The 20,790-nt window shown below is 37.0% G+C and overlaps 1 protein-coding gene across 3 annotated transcripts in view; it reads right to left on the bottom strand.

Annotated features, from left to right (window-relative positions):
- IFT43 (intraflagellar transport 43) overlaps positions 1–20,790 on the bottom strand; it is a 150,164-nt gene that overhangs the window by 91,020 nt on the left and 38,354 nt on the right. For all 3 annotated transcript variants that reach the window (XM_033951645.1, XM_033951646.1, XM_033951644.1), the window contains exon 3: positions 4,980–5,044. In XM_033951645.1, coding sequence (XP_033807536.1) covers positions 4,980–5,044 — 65 coding nt within the window. The remainder of the gene's footprint in view (positions 1–4,979; positions 5,045–20,790) is intronic.

The raw sequence follows: 20,790 nt of genomic DNA on the forward strand, positions 1-20,790 counted from the left end.
TCTTCAGGTGCAAATCAACAAAATCACACAAAAAGCATTCTTTACCATGCGCAACCTTCGCAAAATTAGAAAATTCTTCGGCAAAGAACAATACAGACTCATAGTTCAATCCCTAGTCCTAAGTCTACTGGACTATTGCAATATCCTCTACCTTCCTTGTCCCACCTACCTAATAAAACAACTACAGACTGTCCAGAACACTGCCCTCAGACTGATCTATTCCCTTCGAAAATTTGACCACATCACCAACGCCTTCCTAGATTCACACTGGCTTCCAATACAAGCCCGCATCCAATTTAAGCTATATTGCATATTATTCAAAACATTAAACGGAACGGCACCCTCTCACTTAAACAACCGCCTAAATAGGAACCTCTATTCCAGACAAAGGAGAACCCAGTCCCCTTTCTCCTACCCCCCTTATAAAGGAACTAAGCGCAAAAAGATGTACGACAACCTACTAGCAACACATGCAGCTAAATTGGACCCCTCCATCACCAACCTACTGACAGCTTCAACTGACCTCAAAGCTTTTCGAAAAGAAATCAAAACCATACTATTCAAGAAATTTATCCTAATTTCCTAACCCCACTCTTCTCCCCTCTCTCCCCTTCTTAGGATCCTCCCTTCAAAATGTGATTTAGACCTAACGCCTTTAACTGTATTCCTCTTCCTGAAAACGTCCAGCTATCGTTTAGATGTATTAGGCCCAAAGCCGTTAATTGTATTCCTATTCCTGGAAATGTCCAGTTATCTTTTTGTTGTAATCCGCTTAGAACTGCAAGGTACAGGCGGAATAGAAGTCATTAATGTAATGTAATGTACACCAAAGCGGTTGGACAATTAGGCACACTAGGAGCGCGATGTAGAAAACACCTGAGAACCTGGCAAACAAAGTACGTCGGGATTCTATATACGAGGGAACGTATGGTAGGAAAAGTTAAGCAGAAAAGAAGACAAACTGGTTGTAGGTAACCATAGCATACAGAAGAACTTACAATTGCAGCAAACACCGCATCGAAATGAAACTGAAATGCATCGTGAGAAATAGAAAAAGGCGCAAAAATACAAAGCGCTACTGCTCGGCCAAGAACCAAAAGGAAAGGAAGGGGAGGTAAAAAGGGTGCTTCTGCGGCCATATTTGAATGAATTAAAATGATGGTAATTTCAAAAGTATAAGTTTAAAACCATTAAAAATTAAGGGCCTGTTTTACACAGACGCCCTGAAGCCCATCGAGATTTAAAGGGCTTCGGCGCAGTTGCCACGCGGCTTTGTAAAACCGACCCTAAGTATTTAGATGTGAACCAAATGTATAAAGCATTGCCATTTATTAAAAATATGCAATAAATGTACCAAGATTAAATGAATTTAATGAAATATACAAATATGTGAACAGGAGCTTCTGTGTTGATTATGACTATTCAATTGAAAAGAGAACTAATATCGAGAAAGCTGTAGAAAAGTATAGGATGATGATTCTCAGTACATTAAATATATGGAAACTGTTAAAATCTATGACGATTGCATAAATTTTATTAATTGCAAGAAATCTAAGGAAGTTCTTCTTCACCCTCCAGGGATTCAAGCCAAAGTTCCTGCTGACCCGGAATGTACGCAGGGAAGGCTGGACTCAGAGCTGGGGCCGCCGGGTGAGCAGCGGCAATTCTTATGTTCTTACCTATTATTATGATACTTTTTGCAGAAATGTAAATTGATAAAATGACTTAAAATAATAATATATGAAAGGAAAACCATCAATTAATGCTCTGGTAGTGTGCTTTGAAAAATATGAAAACTGTATTAAGAACATAAGAACATAAGCAATGCCTCTGCTGGGTCAGACCTGAGGTCCATCTTGCCCAGCAGTCCGCTCACGCGGCGGCCCAACAGGTCTAGGACCTGTGCAGTAATCCTCTATTTATACCCTTCTATTCCCTTTTCCAGCAGGAAAATGTCCAATCCTCTCTTAAATCCCAGTACTGTATTCTGCCCTATAACGTCCTCTGGAAGCGCATTCCAAGTGTCCACCACACGTTGGGTAAAGAAGAACTTCCTGGCATTTGTATTGAATCTGTCCCCTTTCAACTTTTCCGAATGCCCTCTTGTTCTTTTAGTTTTTGAAAGTTTGAAGAATCTGTCCCTCTCTACTCTCTCTATGTCCCTCATGATCTTATAAGTCTCTATCATATCCCCTCTAAGTCTCCTCTTCTCCAGGGAAAAGAGACCCAGTTTCTCCAATCTCTCAGCGTATGAAAGGTTTTCCATCCCTTTTATCAGACGTGTCGCTCTTCTCTGAACTCTCTCGAGTAACGCCATATCCTTCTTAAGGTATGGCAACCAAAACTGGACGCAGTATTCCAGGTGTGGGCGCACCATCGCCCGATACAGCGGCAGGATAACTTCTTTTGTCCTGATTGTAATACCCTTCTTGATTATACCTAGCATTCTATTCGTTCTAATTCAGCATTCAATCATGAACAAATATTGGTTTTTGTTCTTCTCGCAATAACTTCTGATCAAGATTATCACCTCTCCAATTATGAAGAACTTCAAATCAGCAATCGTATGATTGTTATCTCTCCAATGGTGTCTGTTGATGCAACTTCTGTGCTCTACCAGTCTAGTTTTAATCATCCTTTTTGTCTTCTCAATGAACCATAGATCAAGGAGGAAGTATTGCAATCTGTTTTGTTTTTGAGATATATTTTTTTCTTCGTGACTGGATGCATATATTCCTTAGTTGCAATGCAGTGTTTACAGATGGAGTAAGTGCCACATGGAGAATGACCATTCTGGGAAACAGGCACTATTGCTCTTGTATTCATGGAAGGAAGGGTAGATGGAACTAACTGTTCTCTCGAGGCGCTGGATTCAAAGTCAACGTAGGTAAGATGGAACACACCAATTGTGCGGGTCGGTCAACGAGATGGGGCGCGCACACCGTTGCCACTTTTTGAACCCTGGCTGAGGGGGCATGAAGGTGAACACGGCCTCCGCCAAATTGAAAGCGGAGGTTTCGATGATGACAACAGGCCCTGCCGGGGCGAACCCGAGAAAAAATAAAAGAAAAGAAAATTGGTTTTTTTTTTTTGGGACGTCGGGAACTTAGGAAAAAAGAAGAACTTTTTCGAAGAAAAAATACGCGAGCGGGAAGGCAAGCGAAAAAATTTCAATGGCCGTTGAAAAACACGCGTCTTCTTAGTTCCGCAGAAACTAAGAAACTGGGGACCGCGCGCCTCCATCGGGCGGGAAGGCACTCGCGCATGTGTGGTGCGGCCTAACTAGAACTTTCTAAGTTCTTAGAGTGCAATCACTCTAAAATTGTCCGTACCGGGGCTCCGTCGGTGCCGTCACCCATCAGTTAAGAATATGCTGCCTGCTTGTCCTGGGATAAACATAGTTACTTACCTGTAGCAGGTGTTATCCAAGGATAGGAGGCAGATATTCTCACATGTGGGGGTGATGTCACCCATGGAGCCCTGGCACAGACAGTGAAAAGTGTACTGTCACTTTAAATCTTTCGAACACCACCCGTCAGGTGCCTTCCCACCTGACATTGCCTTGCAGGACTGTCAGTGCAGTAAAAAAGTTAAGAAGCAAAATTTACATTTTTGAAAATAGCCAAGTTTTCAGAGGTTTTCGAAATAATTGGAAAGGGGCCAAGTTACGCAGCTGGACAGGAAAATTATTCCAAAGCTCGGTAATTTAGTAAATGACTGTTTAATGTAATAATTGTATAGTTATTAGTGCGTTTTATGCAGTATTTATGATTTACCAATTGTATTGCACTATCAAAGTTTGAAAATCAATAAACATTTAAATAAGGTAATTTTAAAGTAAAGAGATTTCCCTAATTTTCCAGTATAGATAATGCATTTTAATGAGGGGAACGATAACTTAAGCTTTTGGATAGATCTGGTAATATCAGGTCTCGCAGAATTCCAAGATAGAGGAATTAAAGGAGAAAGAGTGCCATGCAAAATCTAAGAAGAGGATTTCTAATACTACCATGAGCCTGGCAAACCCACAAGGGTTGGAGGGAAGTTGGAATCTAAGTAGAAAATAAATTTTGCAGAACTGCTTGGTCAATCCGACTAGCCCATCTGGGTTGGACTCAGTTAGGGCACTGGTCTTTGACCTAAGGGCCGCTGCGTGAGTAGACTGCTGGGCACGATGGACCTCTGGTCTGACCCAGCAGCAGCAATTCTTATGTTCTTAGTATGTTTACAGTCCAAAGTGTGAAGTGCAGCTTCAAGTAGGTTGAGAATGTGGTCTTGGGAAGAAGACAGGAAGAACTACAGATTGGTTCAGATGAAATTCCAAGACGATGAGTGCAAAGAACTACCCTGTGGTATAAGGTGGATCTGACACAAGAGCTTGAAGTTCCCTAACTCTAGAGATCTGAGGAATATAACTTTCCAAGTGAGGTGTTTGAGAGATGAAGTCGAAAATGGTTCAAAGAGTCACAATTGACTATACAATTATCTTCTGCCCAAGCCATTGCCTCTTATTTCACTACAAAAGTCAAAAAGATCAGAAGTTGTATTTCTAAAGCAAGTACCATCAGCTCTCTTTGTTCAGATGACTCTGCTAATAAGTTTTTAAATAAATCTGAATTTACAAACTCTTCATTTAATCCAGCTGAAATTTCAAGTCTTCATCTGTCTAAATGTTCAAGATTTAACATACCCACCCTTCAGGATCTACAGAGAACCCTAAACACACTAAACATAAAAGGTTTCATTCTTTGGTTCAGATATTTTAAATCTGATATGTTCTAGCTTAACTACAGAAACATTTCTAAAAGCATGGAAAGAAATAATCATTTACCCAATAATTAAAGACTACAAAATTAGTGCACATGAAGTTTCAAATTACCAACCCATTTCAAATACCCCTTTTTTGGCTAAGCTTACAGAAAAAAATAGTTTTACAACTTGGTTTCCGTTTCCTGAGATTACAGGTGGCTGGTACTCACTTTGTGAATCCTGGAGTGTCATCTGCCCAGCCTCCCTGACGTCGAGCTGGTTTGGGTGGAAGGCCCTAAAAATAAAGATTTTAAACCACCATATATCTGAATAAATCAAAAAGGAAAACATATGTCCCATAACAATGCTATTTTCCAGTCTTTTCATACATAGTTGCCCAGGTGGGAAACAAGTGTAGCAGGATTTGGGGAGAGTGGCATGGACTGAAGACAAGCACTCAAACTATGGAGTGTATGGCCAGTGAATGTGAATGCTATAAAGATGGGCTTGATAATCTTCTTTCTAGTAGAAAGGCATATGAGGCTTGAACCAGTGGGTTATTCACCTCTAATCGTGAATTGAGTAGAAGGCATCTACATTTTTTGGCTCCACCTCCATCACAGAGCTGTTCTGTTGCTCCTCAGTTCATACCAAAGCAGCTGACAATCCCTACAGGAGGAGACTTAACGAAGAGGGGCATGAGAAACTCCCTGACAAAGTTAATTCTGTTCTGCTCTCAAACAAATACAATTAAAGAACCAATTGGAACATAATAAAACAATAAAGTGGAACCAAACAGACCACCTTCCTGAGTATATTGTAATTCTTATAATCTTTCATTGCCTTTTGTAAGAAAGTTATCTTATCACTCCTCAGACCTGTCTGACAAGAGAAAATCAAACACCTGAAAATACATACATGTCTGAGATAGGGCAGGCCTTCAAGACTCATATGCCTTTTTTTTTTTTTAATTCTTTATTCATTTTTTAAAACTTACAATAAGTGTAACAGCATATATAACATTTTAAACTCATATACAGCACTTAATATTCTGTTAAAATCCATATCAGAATTTATCCCCTCCTTCCCCCTAATCAATAACAATCTTTAATTCAAGAAAACATACAATAATCCCCACTCCTATATACCTTACTTTAATAATCAAACCAAAATACCCTTCTCCCCTCCTTGGACATGCATATTTAAAGGGGAAAATAATATTCAATCATTATAATATTTTGTTAATGGCTCCCAAATATCCTGAAATTTCCAAAATTCCCCTTCTGTGTGGCTATTGTCCTTTCCATTTTATAATTGTGACATAAAGAGTTCCACAAAAACTATAATTCAGTCTCTTCCAGTTACTCGTAATCTGTTGTATGGCAACCCCTGTTATTATTAGATGATATTTGGCTCTTAGCCCTTATTGACATGCCAAACAGCACAGTATCATACGATAATGCCACCAGATTTTCCAACAATTTATTTGATTTCCAAAAACAAACAATTTATTGATTTCCAAAAAGCAAGAATCAATGGACAATAGAATAACAAATGATCTAATGTCCCAGCTTCGAGATGACAGTACCAACATCTATTTGACTTAGAGCTATTTAACTTCTGTAAACGAACCGGGGTCCAAAATGCTCTATGTAAAAGAAAAAAACCAAGTTGGTCTCATAGATGCAGACACTGTACACTGTGGTACGCAGCCTATGCCTGCTAGGTGTGTCCCTAGTGCAGAGCCCAGTTTAACTCACAGAGACCCAGTGTTGTAATATTACAACATCACATTTAAGGCTACAAAATAAACCCTCCCCCATTTTTTTTCTTTTTAAAACTTCATGTACATTACTAATAGAACCTATTGTTCAGTTCTGCAACACCATTGGATGGTTGAATGTGTAAATAGGTCTGTTTATCTGGCCATGAAGTCATACAACCCTGTTGCCTGCTTTGGAGTATATCATCTTGTTGTTTTGGACGGGATACATCAGGACTAAAGTAAGTAAAAAGCTTGAAATATTTTTTTATGTGATCATTAATATGTGTAGATCATGCAGATTTTATGACATCATTGAATATACTGATTTTAAGAGATTTAGAGCTGGTTATTTCTATGTTGTAATTTTACAACAGTGGGTCAAAGTGATAGCAAGGTTTTGTCTGCACTCCCCTGAGACCCAGTGTTGTAATATTACAACATCACATTTAAGGCTACAAAATAAACCCTCCCCCATTTTTTTTCTTTTTAAAACTTCATGTACATTACTAATAGAACCTATTGTTCAGTTCTGCAACACCATTGGATGGTTGAATGTGTAAATAGGTCTGTTTATCTGGCCATGAAGTCATACAACCCTGTTGCCTGCTTTGGAGTAATGATGTCCATTCCCTCTGCACACCACTGGAGTACTTTCAGAAGTTTGTGACAGAAGATATGATCAACGCTCTGGCAGATAACACAAATCAGTACAGTTTTCAGAAGAAAGGATCATCTATAAACACAAACACAAAGGAAATAGAGCAGATGATTGGCATGTATCTGAAGATGGGTCTTGTCCAAATGCCTGGAGTCCGTATGTACTGGGAAGCAGACACAAGATACAGTCCTGTCGCTGATGTAATGTCACGAAACAGATTCCAGTCTCTGTTGACATCATTACATTTTGTGAACAATCTAACCGTGTCTGAGATGGAACAAAAAAGTGACAAACTCTGGAAACTCAGACCATGGCTTGATGCTTTCAGAGAGAAATGCCTAAAAGTGGTCCCTGAAGAACATAACTCTGTTGATGAAATGATGATCCCTTTCAGGGGGAAATTCAGCAGCATCAAACAGTACATGCGTAGCAAGCCAAACCCATGGGGGTTCAAGCTGTGGGCAAGGACTGGAATCTCTGGTATACTTTGTGATTTTGATGTGTACCAAGGCAGTGTGAATGGAATACGGGCAAGATCTGAACTTGGACTATCAGGGGATGTTGTGATGAAACTTGCTTCCACACTTCCACATAGTCACAACTACAAGATCTATGCAGACAACTTTTTCACCAGCATCCCATTGATAGTTAGGCTGCTGGATTGTGGAATTCATTACACAGGAACAGCCAGACAAGTGCGCCTTCCAAACTGTAATCTTGAGGATGAGAAAAGCTTGAAGAAAAAGGGAAGAGGAAGCTTTGATGTCAGAGTGGAGTCAAATCACAACATTTGTGCTGTGAAATGGTTTGACAACAGACAGGTTACACTTGTGTCTTCCTTTGCTGGCCCACAACCAGTGGAGAAGATTCAACGCTGGGACAAAACTGCCAAAAGATTTGTTGAAGTTGAGAGGCCTTATATCGTGGCTGCCTATAACAAATTCATGGGCGGAGTGGATTTGTTAGACTCATTTGCAGCAAAATACAAGTTTCCACTGAAGTCCTACCGCTGGTACCTTTACATCTTCTGGCACACCATTAACCTAGCTGTGATCAATGCTTGGCTCCTGTACAAAAGGGACTGCAAAGCTTTGGAAATCCCAAAGAAACAGATGCTAAACAGGAGAATGTTTCAGGCCCAGTTGGCATCTTCTCTTATCCTGATCGGAACGGCTGGGTCAGTGTCAAAGCGAGGGCAACCATCTGCAAGCCCAGTTTCATCAAGAGGGGGCACCTTGACTTCCCAAAAGAGGCAGTTTACAGATGATGGAGGTTCTTCAGCTGCCATGACAGCCAAAAAGTCAAATGCACACCCTCCAAAGGAAGTTTGCAAGGACATGATTGGACATTTTCCCATCTAAGCCGATAGAGGACGGTGCCGACACTGTGCAAAAGGCTATACCAACACACTTTGCAGGAAGTGCAATGTTCGCCTGTGCTTTTCAGAGCAAAATAACTGTTTTTGGAACTACCATAACTGAATAAATGAACAAATAAAACATGCACATATAGGGCTCGATTCACAAAACCGTGCTATGAAGATAGCACAAGTGCTATTTCATAGCTGGCCGTTTTTACCCGTATTTGCGCTAACATGAAATTTTTTGTGCAAAAACACGAAATTTCTTGATTACCGCTGATAGAAGTCAATGGGCGCTTCACAGGGAAAAATTTGCGTTTTTATATGATACTCATTTTTTGTATTAAATTGATAATAAAAATTACTTTTTTCTTTATTATACTATTGTTGTTGTGTATATACATAAACTTAGGTGGGTCTTTATAAGCTGTAAAGTACAAATAAACTTTTAATTATTCCTTACATGTGTTCAGAGAGAGAGTGACACTATTGAAATTCTGCTACCTTACAGGCCCAGCGTTGCAATTTTACAACATCCTCCCCAAAAGTTACTAAAATGTCAAAAAAAAAAAAAAAAAAACACTGATTTAGGGATCACAAGCCTCCTATAACAACATGTGAACGTTCGAAAACATTTTTTTACGTTTTTTTCTATATTTGGGTCTCTGGGGGTTAAAGGCCAACCCTTCCCCCAGTGTTACAGATAAACCTTTTTTTGATTCTCCTGATGCTATTTCTCCCTTGCTCTCTAGAGGGAGTCAGAGAGCACGAGTGCAGAGCGCCCATACCCCTCTCAGGCCCAGGGTTGCTGATAGGAAACACTTCCCACCTGAGGGTTGGGGGCGGGGCTGCAAACTAGTTGCCCAGAGAGGAAAGCTCCTGGGAAGTCAGTTAAAAGGAGGAGAGGCACAGGACAGGCAGCAGAGCTCAGGGCTGGGAGATACTGATGGCAGTTCTCCACTGGAATCTATGGAGCTGATGGAAGCTGGAGAAGAATCTGCTTTGAAGGAGAATGAAGAACCTCAAGCCATGGAAATTGACCCGGACTCATCTGCTGCTCCAGTGAGTGAGATTCTGCCAATGGAAGTTTGCTTCATGGAAGGCAAGCCACTCGTGGAATAAAAGTGAGTAGCTGTGACCTTATTGTATGAAGGACTTCCATGGTTATGTTATGCCCTGTAGGAGCTTTAGAAACCCAGAGCTCCAGAAGATTTGAAAGACTCATGTGAAGGTGGTTTTTTTTTTTGGTTTCTCTTTCATGAGAAAAGGACTGTATCCAGCCCAGGTAGTGGGGGTTCGCCTCAAGTATTTTTGTGGTGGGATTGTGGGCCTGTTTGGCAGTTTATCACCTGAAGCGCACTACCTGCCCAGTATTCTAGCAGCTGGGTAAGTCACAGCCGTAGCTCTGACTAGTGCTGTGGTAGTCAATTTAAGAACTGTTTGAATTTTGAATATTTTGGTTTTTCATTGCTTGGAAATGAGTAGGGGCTGAAGCCAATAGCCTGAATCTTAGAGAAAGCTTTGAACTGGGACATTTCCACTTTTGGGACAGTTTGCTGTTTTGTGTCTTTTATTCTTTTTACTGTTTTGGGACTATTTGCTAAACGCAGAAATATCCTGACAAGGTTTATGTTTACTACCAGTGAAAGAATAAATCCTGAGTTTGATTTAAGTAACTACCCTTACCTGGTGTGGCAGTATTTTTCTTCCGCTATTATTTTCCTTGTGCAGCTCACCGCGGCTCACAAGAGCACAACTCCCTTGTCCCAGCCGCTAAGGGCCCATTGTCCTGAGCTGGTTGGTGACAACACCTCATCCTCCAAGCCCAAATTCGTGGCCATTGAGACGCAGTAATTTGGTGCTTAATCTCAATGCTCCAAATATCTCTTAGACCTGTTTTCAGTTTCTTATTTAAAAATCCAGATATTAATTTATACCACTGGGCAGCCTGGTGCAAAAGACATATGCGTCTTGAACCAGAGGAACGTACCAAAGCAGTTCCCAGAGACTAGGGCAGAGCAGATGAACCTGCCGCTAGCACTGAGGACCCAAAAGTGGTGTCCAGTTGTGCCACAAGCAGCCTGATTTGAGCGCTGCCTCCAGCTGACAGGCTGCCGCTTTGGGTGAGGGAGTTTGCGGCTTAGGACAGCCACCTGCTTCTGCTGTTTCAAGGCTAGAGGGAGGGAGTGGGGGGGGGCATGGTTCAGGACTGCTGCCACTTTTGTTCTTCGGGGCTGGAGGGTGAGGGAGGAGGCAGTTCACAGTTCAGGACTGCTGCTTTGAGGTTTGAGGGACCCAGGGGGGGGTGAGGGGGTTGTGGCTCAGAACCGTTGCTGAGCTGGTGCATCAGGGCGGAAGGTGGGGTATTCATGGCTCAGGACTGCCACTGCTTTAGGGCTTGAGGGAGGGATGGGGTTCTGTCTCAGGATCACTGCTGTTGGTGCTTCGGGGGAAGTTGAGATTCTAGCGTACTCACTGTGCCTTCTGGTGCCTGCTATCTTGAATCAGCCTGCCTTCAGGGAAAGAATTTCTGCCTCAAGTCTACCAATGGAGATCTTCTGGCTGCCAGTTGGCCCTTAGTTAGACTGAGCCTCCTTCCCTCAGGTTGGGACAAATGCCAAAAGGAGGAGGGAGAAGAGAAATCACAGCTGGCATCGTGAAAGCCCCAAAGGACGCTATTGATACCTAACAGCCTGTGCTCAAACTCCTGACCAAGTCAAGGAAGCGAGCAAATGCTGAAGGCCTGGAGCTCTGAGCTCCACACACAGGTCCACGGATTCACCTGCCAGCTGCAGACTAAAGTCTGCTCCTCTCCAAGCAGGCATAGCAGTTCCTTGTTGAATAAAAACCGCAAACTGAACAAAACAAAATAAAAAGCAAAATAATAAATAAATAAGGGAGCAGGTCAGCATGAAAAAATGAATAAAGATTTAGAAAAAAAAAATACTTAAATAAATGAATAAACCATAAGGCCACTCTCCTACTCAAAGAGAAACACAGATGCCTTAGCACATGTTAAGGGCATTGCACTGCTCTGAGGGATCCCTTAGTGTGTTCAGAGTCGGGGTATGAGCAAAGGCTGAAAAGAAGGAAATAACGTGGAGTCATGAAACTTACACCTTATTCCATATATTCACCCCAAAGTTCAAAACACTTGGAACGTCATGTCTGAAGTTTCTGTAACCTTTCCAAATGATACTCTGATATCTGGTCACTAAATTACTGCTTCAATCACCTCCAAATCACTCGAAAATTGTTGCCCTTTCAAACTTTTTTTTAAAGTTTAGAACAGAAAATTATCAGATGGAGCAAGATCTGGTGAGTAGGGTGGATGGTCTATGCCAGGGGTGCCCACCCTTTTTTTCTCACGAGCTACTTTTAAAATGACCAAGTCAAAATGATCTACCAACAATAGAATTTTAAAAAAACACAACGCACACTGTATGCATAGAATTGTTAATTATCATTCCTATTCTGGGGTTTTTTCAGAGGTCAAAGCAGATGATTCTATGCACTGTCACCTCAGTAACAACCATACAAAAATAGACAAATACCCACCCCCCTCCCTTTTTACTAAACCACAATAGCATTTTTTAGCGCAGGGAGCTGCGCTGAATGCCCAGCGCTGCTTTCGACGCTCATAGGCTCCCTGCACTAAAAACCACTATTGCAGTTTAGTAAAAGGGGATCATATTGTAAAATATAGACAGCAGATATAAATTCAGACACATTTTGATCACTAAATTTAAAATAAAATCATTTTTCCTACCTTGTCTGGTGATTTCATGAGTCTCTGATTGCACTTTCTTCTTCTGACTGTGCATCCAATCTTTCTTTCAGCCTGTATGCTTCCTCTCCTACACACCTCATTCCCTCCCCCAACTTTTTCTTCCTCTCTCCCTGACCTTTCTTTCTTTCTCTCTTCATGCCCCCTTTCTTTTTACCTGTTTCTCTTCTTTCCTTCTGTTTCCCTGCCTGCCCCCTTTCTTTCTTTCTCCCTGCCCTTCCCCAAGCCACTGCCGCTGCCATCAGGGAACAGGACCCAAACGCCACCAATGGATAACAGGCCCCAAAGCCGCCGCCACCCCATGCTCTCTCTGCTTCGGGCCGATCAATCTTCCTCTCCCTGACGTCAATTCTGCCGTCGGAGAGGAAGTTCCGCCCAGCCAGGCAGCGATTGGCTGGCCCGAACTTCCTCTCCGACGGCAGAATTGACGTCGGGGAGAGGAAGATTGATTGGCCCGATAGATCGCCAAGGCAAAGTGAGTCCTGGATGATCGACTCACTTTGCCTTGGCGAGCTACCGGTCGATCGCGATCGACCTATTGGGCACCCCTGGTCTATGCACTGAAACCCCAATTGTGTCAAAACATCCATTGTTTAGCCAGCCGTGTGAGCAGGTGCACTTGAGATTGTCCTGTGCCTTAAGTAGGCCTGGGGAGGGCCAGCTTATTTATCTGGACAGGAAGATGTGGTGAAATGAGCAAACATGAAATAAAAAAAATTCAGCCATTACACTTTCTCACATTGCACCAGGATTCACTAGTTAGAAAAAACCTGTTGATAGATAGGGCTTAATCCAAGAGCAGGTGAGAATGTGGTATTAGTGGCTATACATAAATATATGAAACTAGAAAATATTAGATAAGCCAGAATATCATAATCAGAGAGGCAAAGCAAAAAATGGGAATCTTAACATATTGATGTGCTTGAAGGAACAGGAAGGCAGACTGGGACATTAGTGTGATTGATAAGCACCATAGCAAATTAACCCCAGATGGCAAAGCTTAGGTTTCATAAGGTTTCTTTGTTCTGAGGTGTGTCTAGCCTGGACTAGGCTGGTCCTCAGGGAAGTTATAGGCAGACAGGAGTTGGCCTCTGACCTGGTTGCCTCACATTCCAAGGGGCCCTGATTTTGCAGTGAGAAAGACAAATCGAATCCACATGTGTATCATTGTATGTATATATCCAGAATTAAGTTTTAGTAAGTCAGTAAGTCATTAAAACTACACAATAGGAATTTACTTATGTAGCTATAGGTAACAAGTGTAGATTAGAATACATTTTACTTTGATTTCATATATGTGAAATCTGAAGAAATTCTGAGAAGACTACATCTGGGATTTAACCTCTGACCTTAAGCAACTTTTTCTACTCTGTGAAACTCTGATGGGGGGGGGGGGGGTAAATCCCTCCTTCTCTCTCTAATTTCAGTTAGACAAAGAGACATGAATTTCTCAGCACAGAGATAGTACCAGGAAGGGATTTAAAAGCTGTATGTGAACCTTAGTTTGGTGAATACATTACAATACCTGTCTATGTATTTCTTCTTTATAAAACATGTAAGCTTAATATGAGAATGTAACTTTTTAGGTTTAAGAATGTAATTTTTAGGAATGCTTTTGACACGCCCATATGAAGGTATAGAAGCCAGCCTTATATGGAAGCAAATAATGTGGACCAGTTAGATTGTAGCGAAGGAATGTTGTCATTTAGGATATATATGGATGTGTAACTGGTAAAACGTTGGAATTCGTTACTAGCAAGGCCAGCTTTTGGCATCTCTAATAATTCTCATGATGCAACTAACCTTATGCTTTTGGATAAACATTTGCATCATTTCATTATGCATTTTTACAAACCTTGAGAAAAGCTACGAGTGCGCTTGTGTGCAATTACCCTGCTCACACTGTCTTGCAAAAAGAGAACTCCTTTTTTTTTTCTTTCAATGCTTCCTTTAAACGGCACAGCGAGTTACAGTAGAATTCCTATGTTTTCAGGCAGACTTTCTGGGACACCAGGCCGCACAGTGGTATAAAGTATTATCTAATTATTTGAATAAAAAACCAAAAAATGGTCTTAGAGATATTTGGAGCATTGAGATTAAGCATCAAATTAATGCATCTCAGTGGCCACATATTTGGTCCTGGAGGTTGAAGTGTACGATGTCTGCTTCTATGAGGCAAACATGGTTTTTCCTGTATCATTAAAGCACTCTGGACCCCTGTTCATTTACAAAAATTGGATTGCTCTAGGTTAATAGACGTTGGCATTGTAACCTTTTTTTTTTTTTTTTTTTTTTTTTAAATAATAATAACTTTATTCTTCTATACCGCCACAATCTTGCGACTTCTAGGCGGTTTACATTCAAGAGAGCTGGACATTCAGCGAGTTACAATTTGCAGATAGTCAGAGGAAATACAGAGTACAGAAACTTTAAGAAAGCGAAAATATAAAATATACATTTCGTTAAGAAATTTCCGAGAGGACCTGTTAGGAAAAGGTCGCAAATTACAAAAAATACAGTGAAAATTACAATATACAGTTTGTTAGGAATTTTCAGAGGGGACATATTAAATTTTTTTTTTTAAATTTTTATTTATAAATTTTCCATTCTTACAATATTTGATTCATATATAATATTATCAATTATTACATATCAAAATTTTATCATTAATAATTCATATTATTTAAAATATAATATGATAAAGATTATACAATAACATATAAAATATAAATCCCTTCCCCTTTTTATATAATATGTTTCCATTAATTAATCAATTCCCACCCCATTCATATATAATTTTTATCATTGTGCTAAGAAACTAATCATTAGAATAATTTGTCAATGGTTGCCAAATTTTCTTGAAATTAGGAAGATTTCCCTGTTGTAACGCTATTATTTTTTCCATTTTATAAATATGACAGACAGAATTCCACCAGAAGGTATAATTTAATTTGGTATAATCTTTCCAATTTTGAGTAATTTGTTGCATGGCGACTCCTGTTAATATTAGTAATAGCTTATTATTGTTTGCTGAAATCGGACTCTTAGTTCTCATTGCAGTGCCAAATAATATAGTGTCATATGAGAGTCCTATATGATTTTCTAGTAACTTATTAATTTGGGGCCAAATTGAATTCCAAAATGCGTTTACACAGGGACAGAAAAAGATTAAATGATCTAACGTCCCAATTTCCAATTTACAATGCCAGCATCTATTAGATCTAGTACTATCTATTTTTTGCAGGCGCGTTGGGGTCCAGAACACTCTATGTAATAAAAACAACCATGTTTGATTCATAGATGCTGACCTTGTAGATCTTAATCTCCAGGACCAAAATCGTGGCCATTGAGATTCAGAAATTGTCTGACCAATCTCAATACTCCAAATATCCCTAAGACCTGTTTTCTTTTTTTTATTTAAAAATCCGTATATCAGTTTGTACCATTTTGCGGCTTGGTGACCCAAAAAATCCGTCTGGAAACATAGAGCCTGTAGACTATATTGATTATTTAGATTTTTCCATTCAGGGAACCCTTCCTGAATGGCCTGCTTCAATTGCATCCATTTAAAATATTGTGTTTTATTTAATCCAAATTTATTTTGCAATTGTGAAAAACTAAGCAGTGATCCTTCTGATATAACATCATTCAATGTTCTTATTCCTGCATTTATCCATTGTTTCCAGACGATTTTAAATCCGCCAATTCTGATCCTGGAGTTTATCCATATTGATTGATTTAGAGATTTAGCAATAGGTTCTGGTGATAGATTACTGATATATCTCAATGTTTTCCAAGTGTCAAATAAAATTCTGTGGTCTTTGTATCTTTTAGGCATTGTTATAGTTATTAACTGTTCTGGATATAAAGGGAACAGGAGCCGCCATTCTAAATACAGCCAATCTGGTACATTTTCTAAAAGGTCTGGGAGGATCCAATACATACCCTGTCTTAAAATATAGGCTTGATGATACCTATAAAAATTTGGAAAATTTACCCCCCCTTCCATAATTGGTCTTTGTAATGATACTAAAGCGATTCTTGGTCTTTTCCCACACCAAACAAATTTTGTAAGAACATTGTTAATTTTTTTATAAAATGACCCCTGAAAAAATATTGGAATCATACTCATTTGGTAACAAACCACAGGCAATATCATCATTTTAACTGTTTGAATTCTTCCCCACCAAGAAAGATGTAGTGGATTCCATTGCTCACACATTTCTGTTATTTTTTTCAATAAAAGTTTTTCATTCTCTTTGACTGTATCTTCAATTGTGTTTTTGATGATAATTCCTAAGTATTTTATTCCATCTTCTTTCCAAATAAATGAATATGGGTCAAATAATCCTTTGGTACAATGAACGTTTATTGGGAGAATTTCAGATTTGTTCCAATTAATTTTATATCCAGAAAAAGTACCATATTTTTCTATTAAATTAAGTATACATGGAATAGTATTTTCCGGTTCTCTTAAATATAATAATATATCATCTGCATATGCAGATAATTTAAATTCAAAACTGGTAAATGATATTCCCTTTATCTCCTTAGTTTTGTTTATTGCAATTAATAAAGGTTCTAGGACAATATCAAAAAGTAAAGGAGACAAAGGGCATCCTTGTCTAACTCCCCTATGCAAGTTAAATCTATTTGATAAATTATTGTTAATATATAATCTTGCTCCAGGAGAGCTATACAATGTCTGAATCATTTTAATAAAACCGGATCCTATACCAAACCATTGTAAAGCTTGGTATATAAAATTCCATTCCACTCTATCAAAGGCTTTTTCTGCATCTAAAGATATTAAAAAAGCTGGATCATTTATATTTTTTGCTAAATTTAATGAGTGGAATGCTAATCTAGTATTATTTGAAGAATGTCTTTTAGTAATAAATCCTGTTTGATGTACATCAATAATGAAAGGAAGGGCTTTTGCCAATCTTAATGCTAATACTTTAGCCATTAATTTGTTATCCACATTCAATAATGAAATAGGCCTGTAATTTGATACAAGAGTATGATCTTTGTTTGGTTTTGGTAAAACTATAATTATCGATTCTGCCATAGTACCAGAAATATTTTCATTCTTTATTTGATATTGATATAAATTTAACAGATGTGGTAATATGATATTTTGGAAAAATTTATAAAATTCAACAGTATACCCATCTCCACCTGGAGCGGATCCAACTCTAAGAGACTTCAATGCTGTTTCTAACTCTTTTAAAGATATAGGTTCTTCTAGACTTCCTTTTATATGATCTGGAATATTTGGTCCAATATATGAATTTAAAAAATTTAATCCATCTTGTTCTTTATTTTTATAAGAATTGGAAGTATATAATTCTTTATAAAAATCAAGAAATTGTGTTATAATATCTTTTGTGTTGGTATGTGTGTTACCTTGTGTATCTTTGATTGCAATAATCTTAGATTTTCTTTTCTTTACTTTAAGAAAATTTGCTAATAATTTTCCCGCTTTATTTGAATTTCCATAATATTGTACTTGTTTATTGAAAATGTCTTTTCTCACAATTTGAGAAGAAATCTCATTATATTTAACTTTTAATTTTAATATTTCTTGTAATGTTTTATTTTCCCATTTCTCAATTAATTTATTTTCTAGTAATTTAATTTGTTTTCCTATTTCAATAAATTGTTTTTTTTTTTTGTTTATTAATAAATGTTGAGTATGAAATAATATTTCCTCTCATAGTTGCTTTAAAAGCATCCCATAAGATCTCAGCATTAATAGTATCTGATTCATTAAATTGAAAGAATTCTTGCATTTTTATTTTAAAATCTTCAAGAAATTTTGAATCTTCTAATAAATCATTATTAAATCTCCATATTGAATCAAAGTTTTCAACATCATAATTTTGAAGGTTAATCCACACACCAGCATGATCTGAAATTATAATGGGATCAATTATTGCTTTTAGTACACGCTGCGCTATATTATTAGAAACAAATATATAATCAATTCGTGAAAAAGATTTATGGACCTGAGAACAAAAAGAAAATTCCTGATCATTAAAATGAAGAATTCGCCATATATCTACTAAATCACAAGATAGAATCAAATTATCTAAACCTAATGATTTTATAACTTTACTTGGTTTTTTATCCAATATCGGATCCATTACAGCATTGAAATCTCCTGCTACTATTAAATTAGATGTAGCCAGTGGTAAAAGTAATTGTTGAATTTGTTTAAAAAACTCCATTTGATTCGTATTAGGAGCATATAAATTGAATAAATTCAGGGTTGTATTTCCCAGAACCATTTCGATATGTACCCATCTTCCTAAGGGATCATAATTAATTAATTTAAAATCTGCATTACATTTTTTGTTTATTAGAACAGCCACTCCAGCTTTTTTTTTTAAAGCCGGTGCAAATAAACATTTAGAAATCCAACCTCCAGATAATTTTTTTGATTCAATTTCTGAAAGATGGGTCTCTTGAATGAAGTAAATGTCCGCATTTTGATTTTTAAGGAACGATAATAATTTCTTCTTCTTAATAGGATGATTTAAACCATTGACATTCAGGGAATACATTTTTATGTCCATCTAATTAATAATTATGTTGTAACCAATATTCTATGATAATTTACACGATTAGTTCCCAGCACATTCAATAAAAATTTATCTCTTATCCCACCCATTATTTTCCCTCCCTCCCCACCCATTATCTTATTCTGATTTGGAACACGCATTGGTCATGCAAAACCTAAATCTCCTTTCCCAGGCAACTAATAATTCATTATATTATTCAAAAACATATTTCTAAATTCACTATATTCTTTATACTTCCACCCTTATATAATTGTAAATTATGTCCATTTAATCTATAAAATTTTATAAATTTATTGAGAATTATATATATTTGATTCATAAAATTAAATTCAATATCATGCATATATGTAATATAATACTCTGAATAAATAAATATATTACAACTATAGCTCTTATTCTCTATATATTCTGTTATTCATCATGTGAATTAAATATATCCATTTTTATAAAAATATTATTATTAATAATAATGCATTTCAATCATTTCTTAGATCATCTTCATAATAAATTAATTTGAATAAATATTTGAATAAAATATACATTTTATATCAATAAATAAGTTTTATAATAAATTCATATTTTATTAATTATCTACCAATCAATAACTTAATTTCTTATTTTTATAATAAGTTAATGTGACTGAATAATTGAATTAAATAAAAATCTTATAGTAGACATCTATTTTATTAATTAATCCTGTCAATAATCAAATTATTGTATATATTTCATAAAATTATAATTTTCTTACACAGAATTAAAATATTGTATTTATAATAAATTAATATATTTCATTTTTGTATCTTATTCTCAATATAGCAATAATAAAATTTCCTTTCAATATTTTTAATGATATTTTCATTGTAAATCATTTCATTATTCATTAATCATAATAAATTAATATGCTATATAATTGAATGAATTCTTTATTTTGATTAAAATGTGTATTTTATATAAATTTTTAAGTAAATAAATCATTTATTTATATTTTAATAATTAAAAAAAAATTTTTTTTTTTTTTTTTTTTTATATTTTATTTTTTTTTTTTTTAATATTAATGATTATGGATGTTAATATTTTATTAATCCATTAATAATTAATTTAATAAAATAATATTATATTATTGCATCCACTATATCAATAAATTATTTTCCAATTAATAACATTTCTTATGTCTTAAAAAATTTTTTTTTTTTTAATAATCTTCTTTATTTTCCCTTTTTTCCATCTTCTTTCTTCTTTCTTCTTTCTTCAGCTGAATTATTCTGTTTTTTATGTAAACATAGGTTCTTTTTGTGACAAAAATTCTTTCAGTTTTGCAGGGTCTTGAAAATATATGGATTTATTTCCACTGGATACTCTCATAGTAGATGGATAATATAGTCCATATATGTATCCTTTTTCTTTCAGCTGCTGTCTGTATGTGAGGAATTGTTTTCTTATGTTTGCTGTATATTTAGCAAAATCCGGAACTAAAATCAGTTTTGATCCTTTATAGTTCAAGTTTTTATTTGCTTTTGCCATTTTTAATATTTCTTGAGCTTGTTGATACCTTAAAACCTTGAATATCAAAGGTCTTGGAGCAGCCTGATTTACTGGCTTTCTTGTGGGGATTCTGTGGGCTCTTTCAATTTCTAACGGCCATTTTGAATTGAGCTGAAGCAGTTTAGGTAAAAGATTTTCCAAGAATTGTACAGGATCTCCCCCTTCAATATTTTCAGCCAGCCCCAAAATTCTGATGTTCTTTCTTTTTCCTCGGTTTTCCATGTCCACCATTTGATTTTTTAAAGCTGCTACTTCTTTTTTTTCTTTGTCATATTCCTGTGTGAGGGATTCAAACCTCTCCATTTTTTCTTCCAGCACTGTCATTCTCAGTCTCTCCGTTTG

This window comes from Geotrypetes seraphini, chromosome 7 (genome assembly GCF_902459505.1).
Source record: "Geotrypetes seraphini chromosome 7, aGeoSer1.1, whole genome shotgun sequence".
Classification (NCBI taxonomy): Eukaryota; Metazoa; Chordata; class Amphibia; order Gymnophiona; family Dermophiidae; genus Geotrypetes; species Geotrypetes seraphini.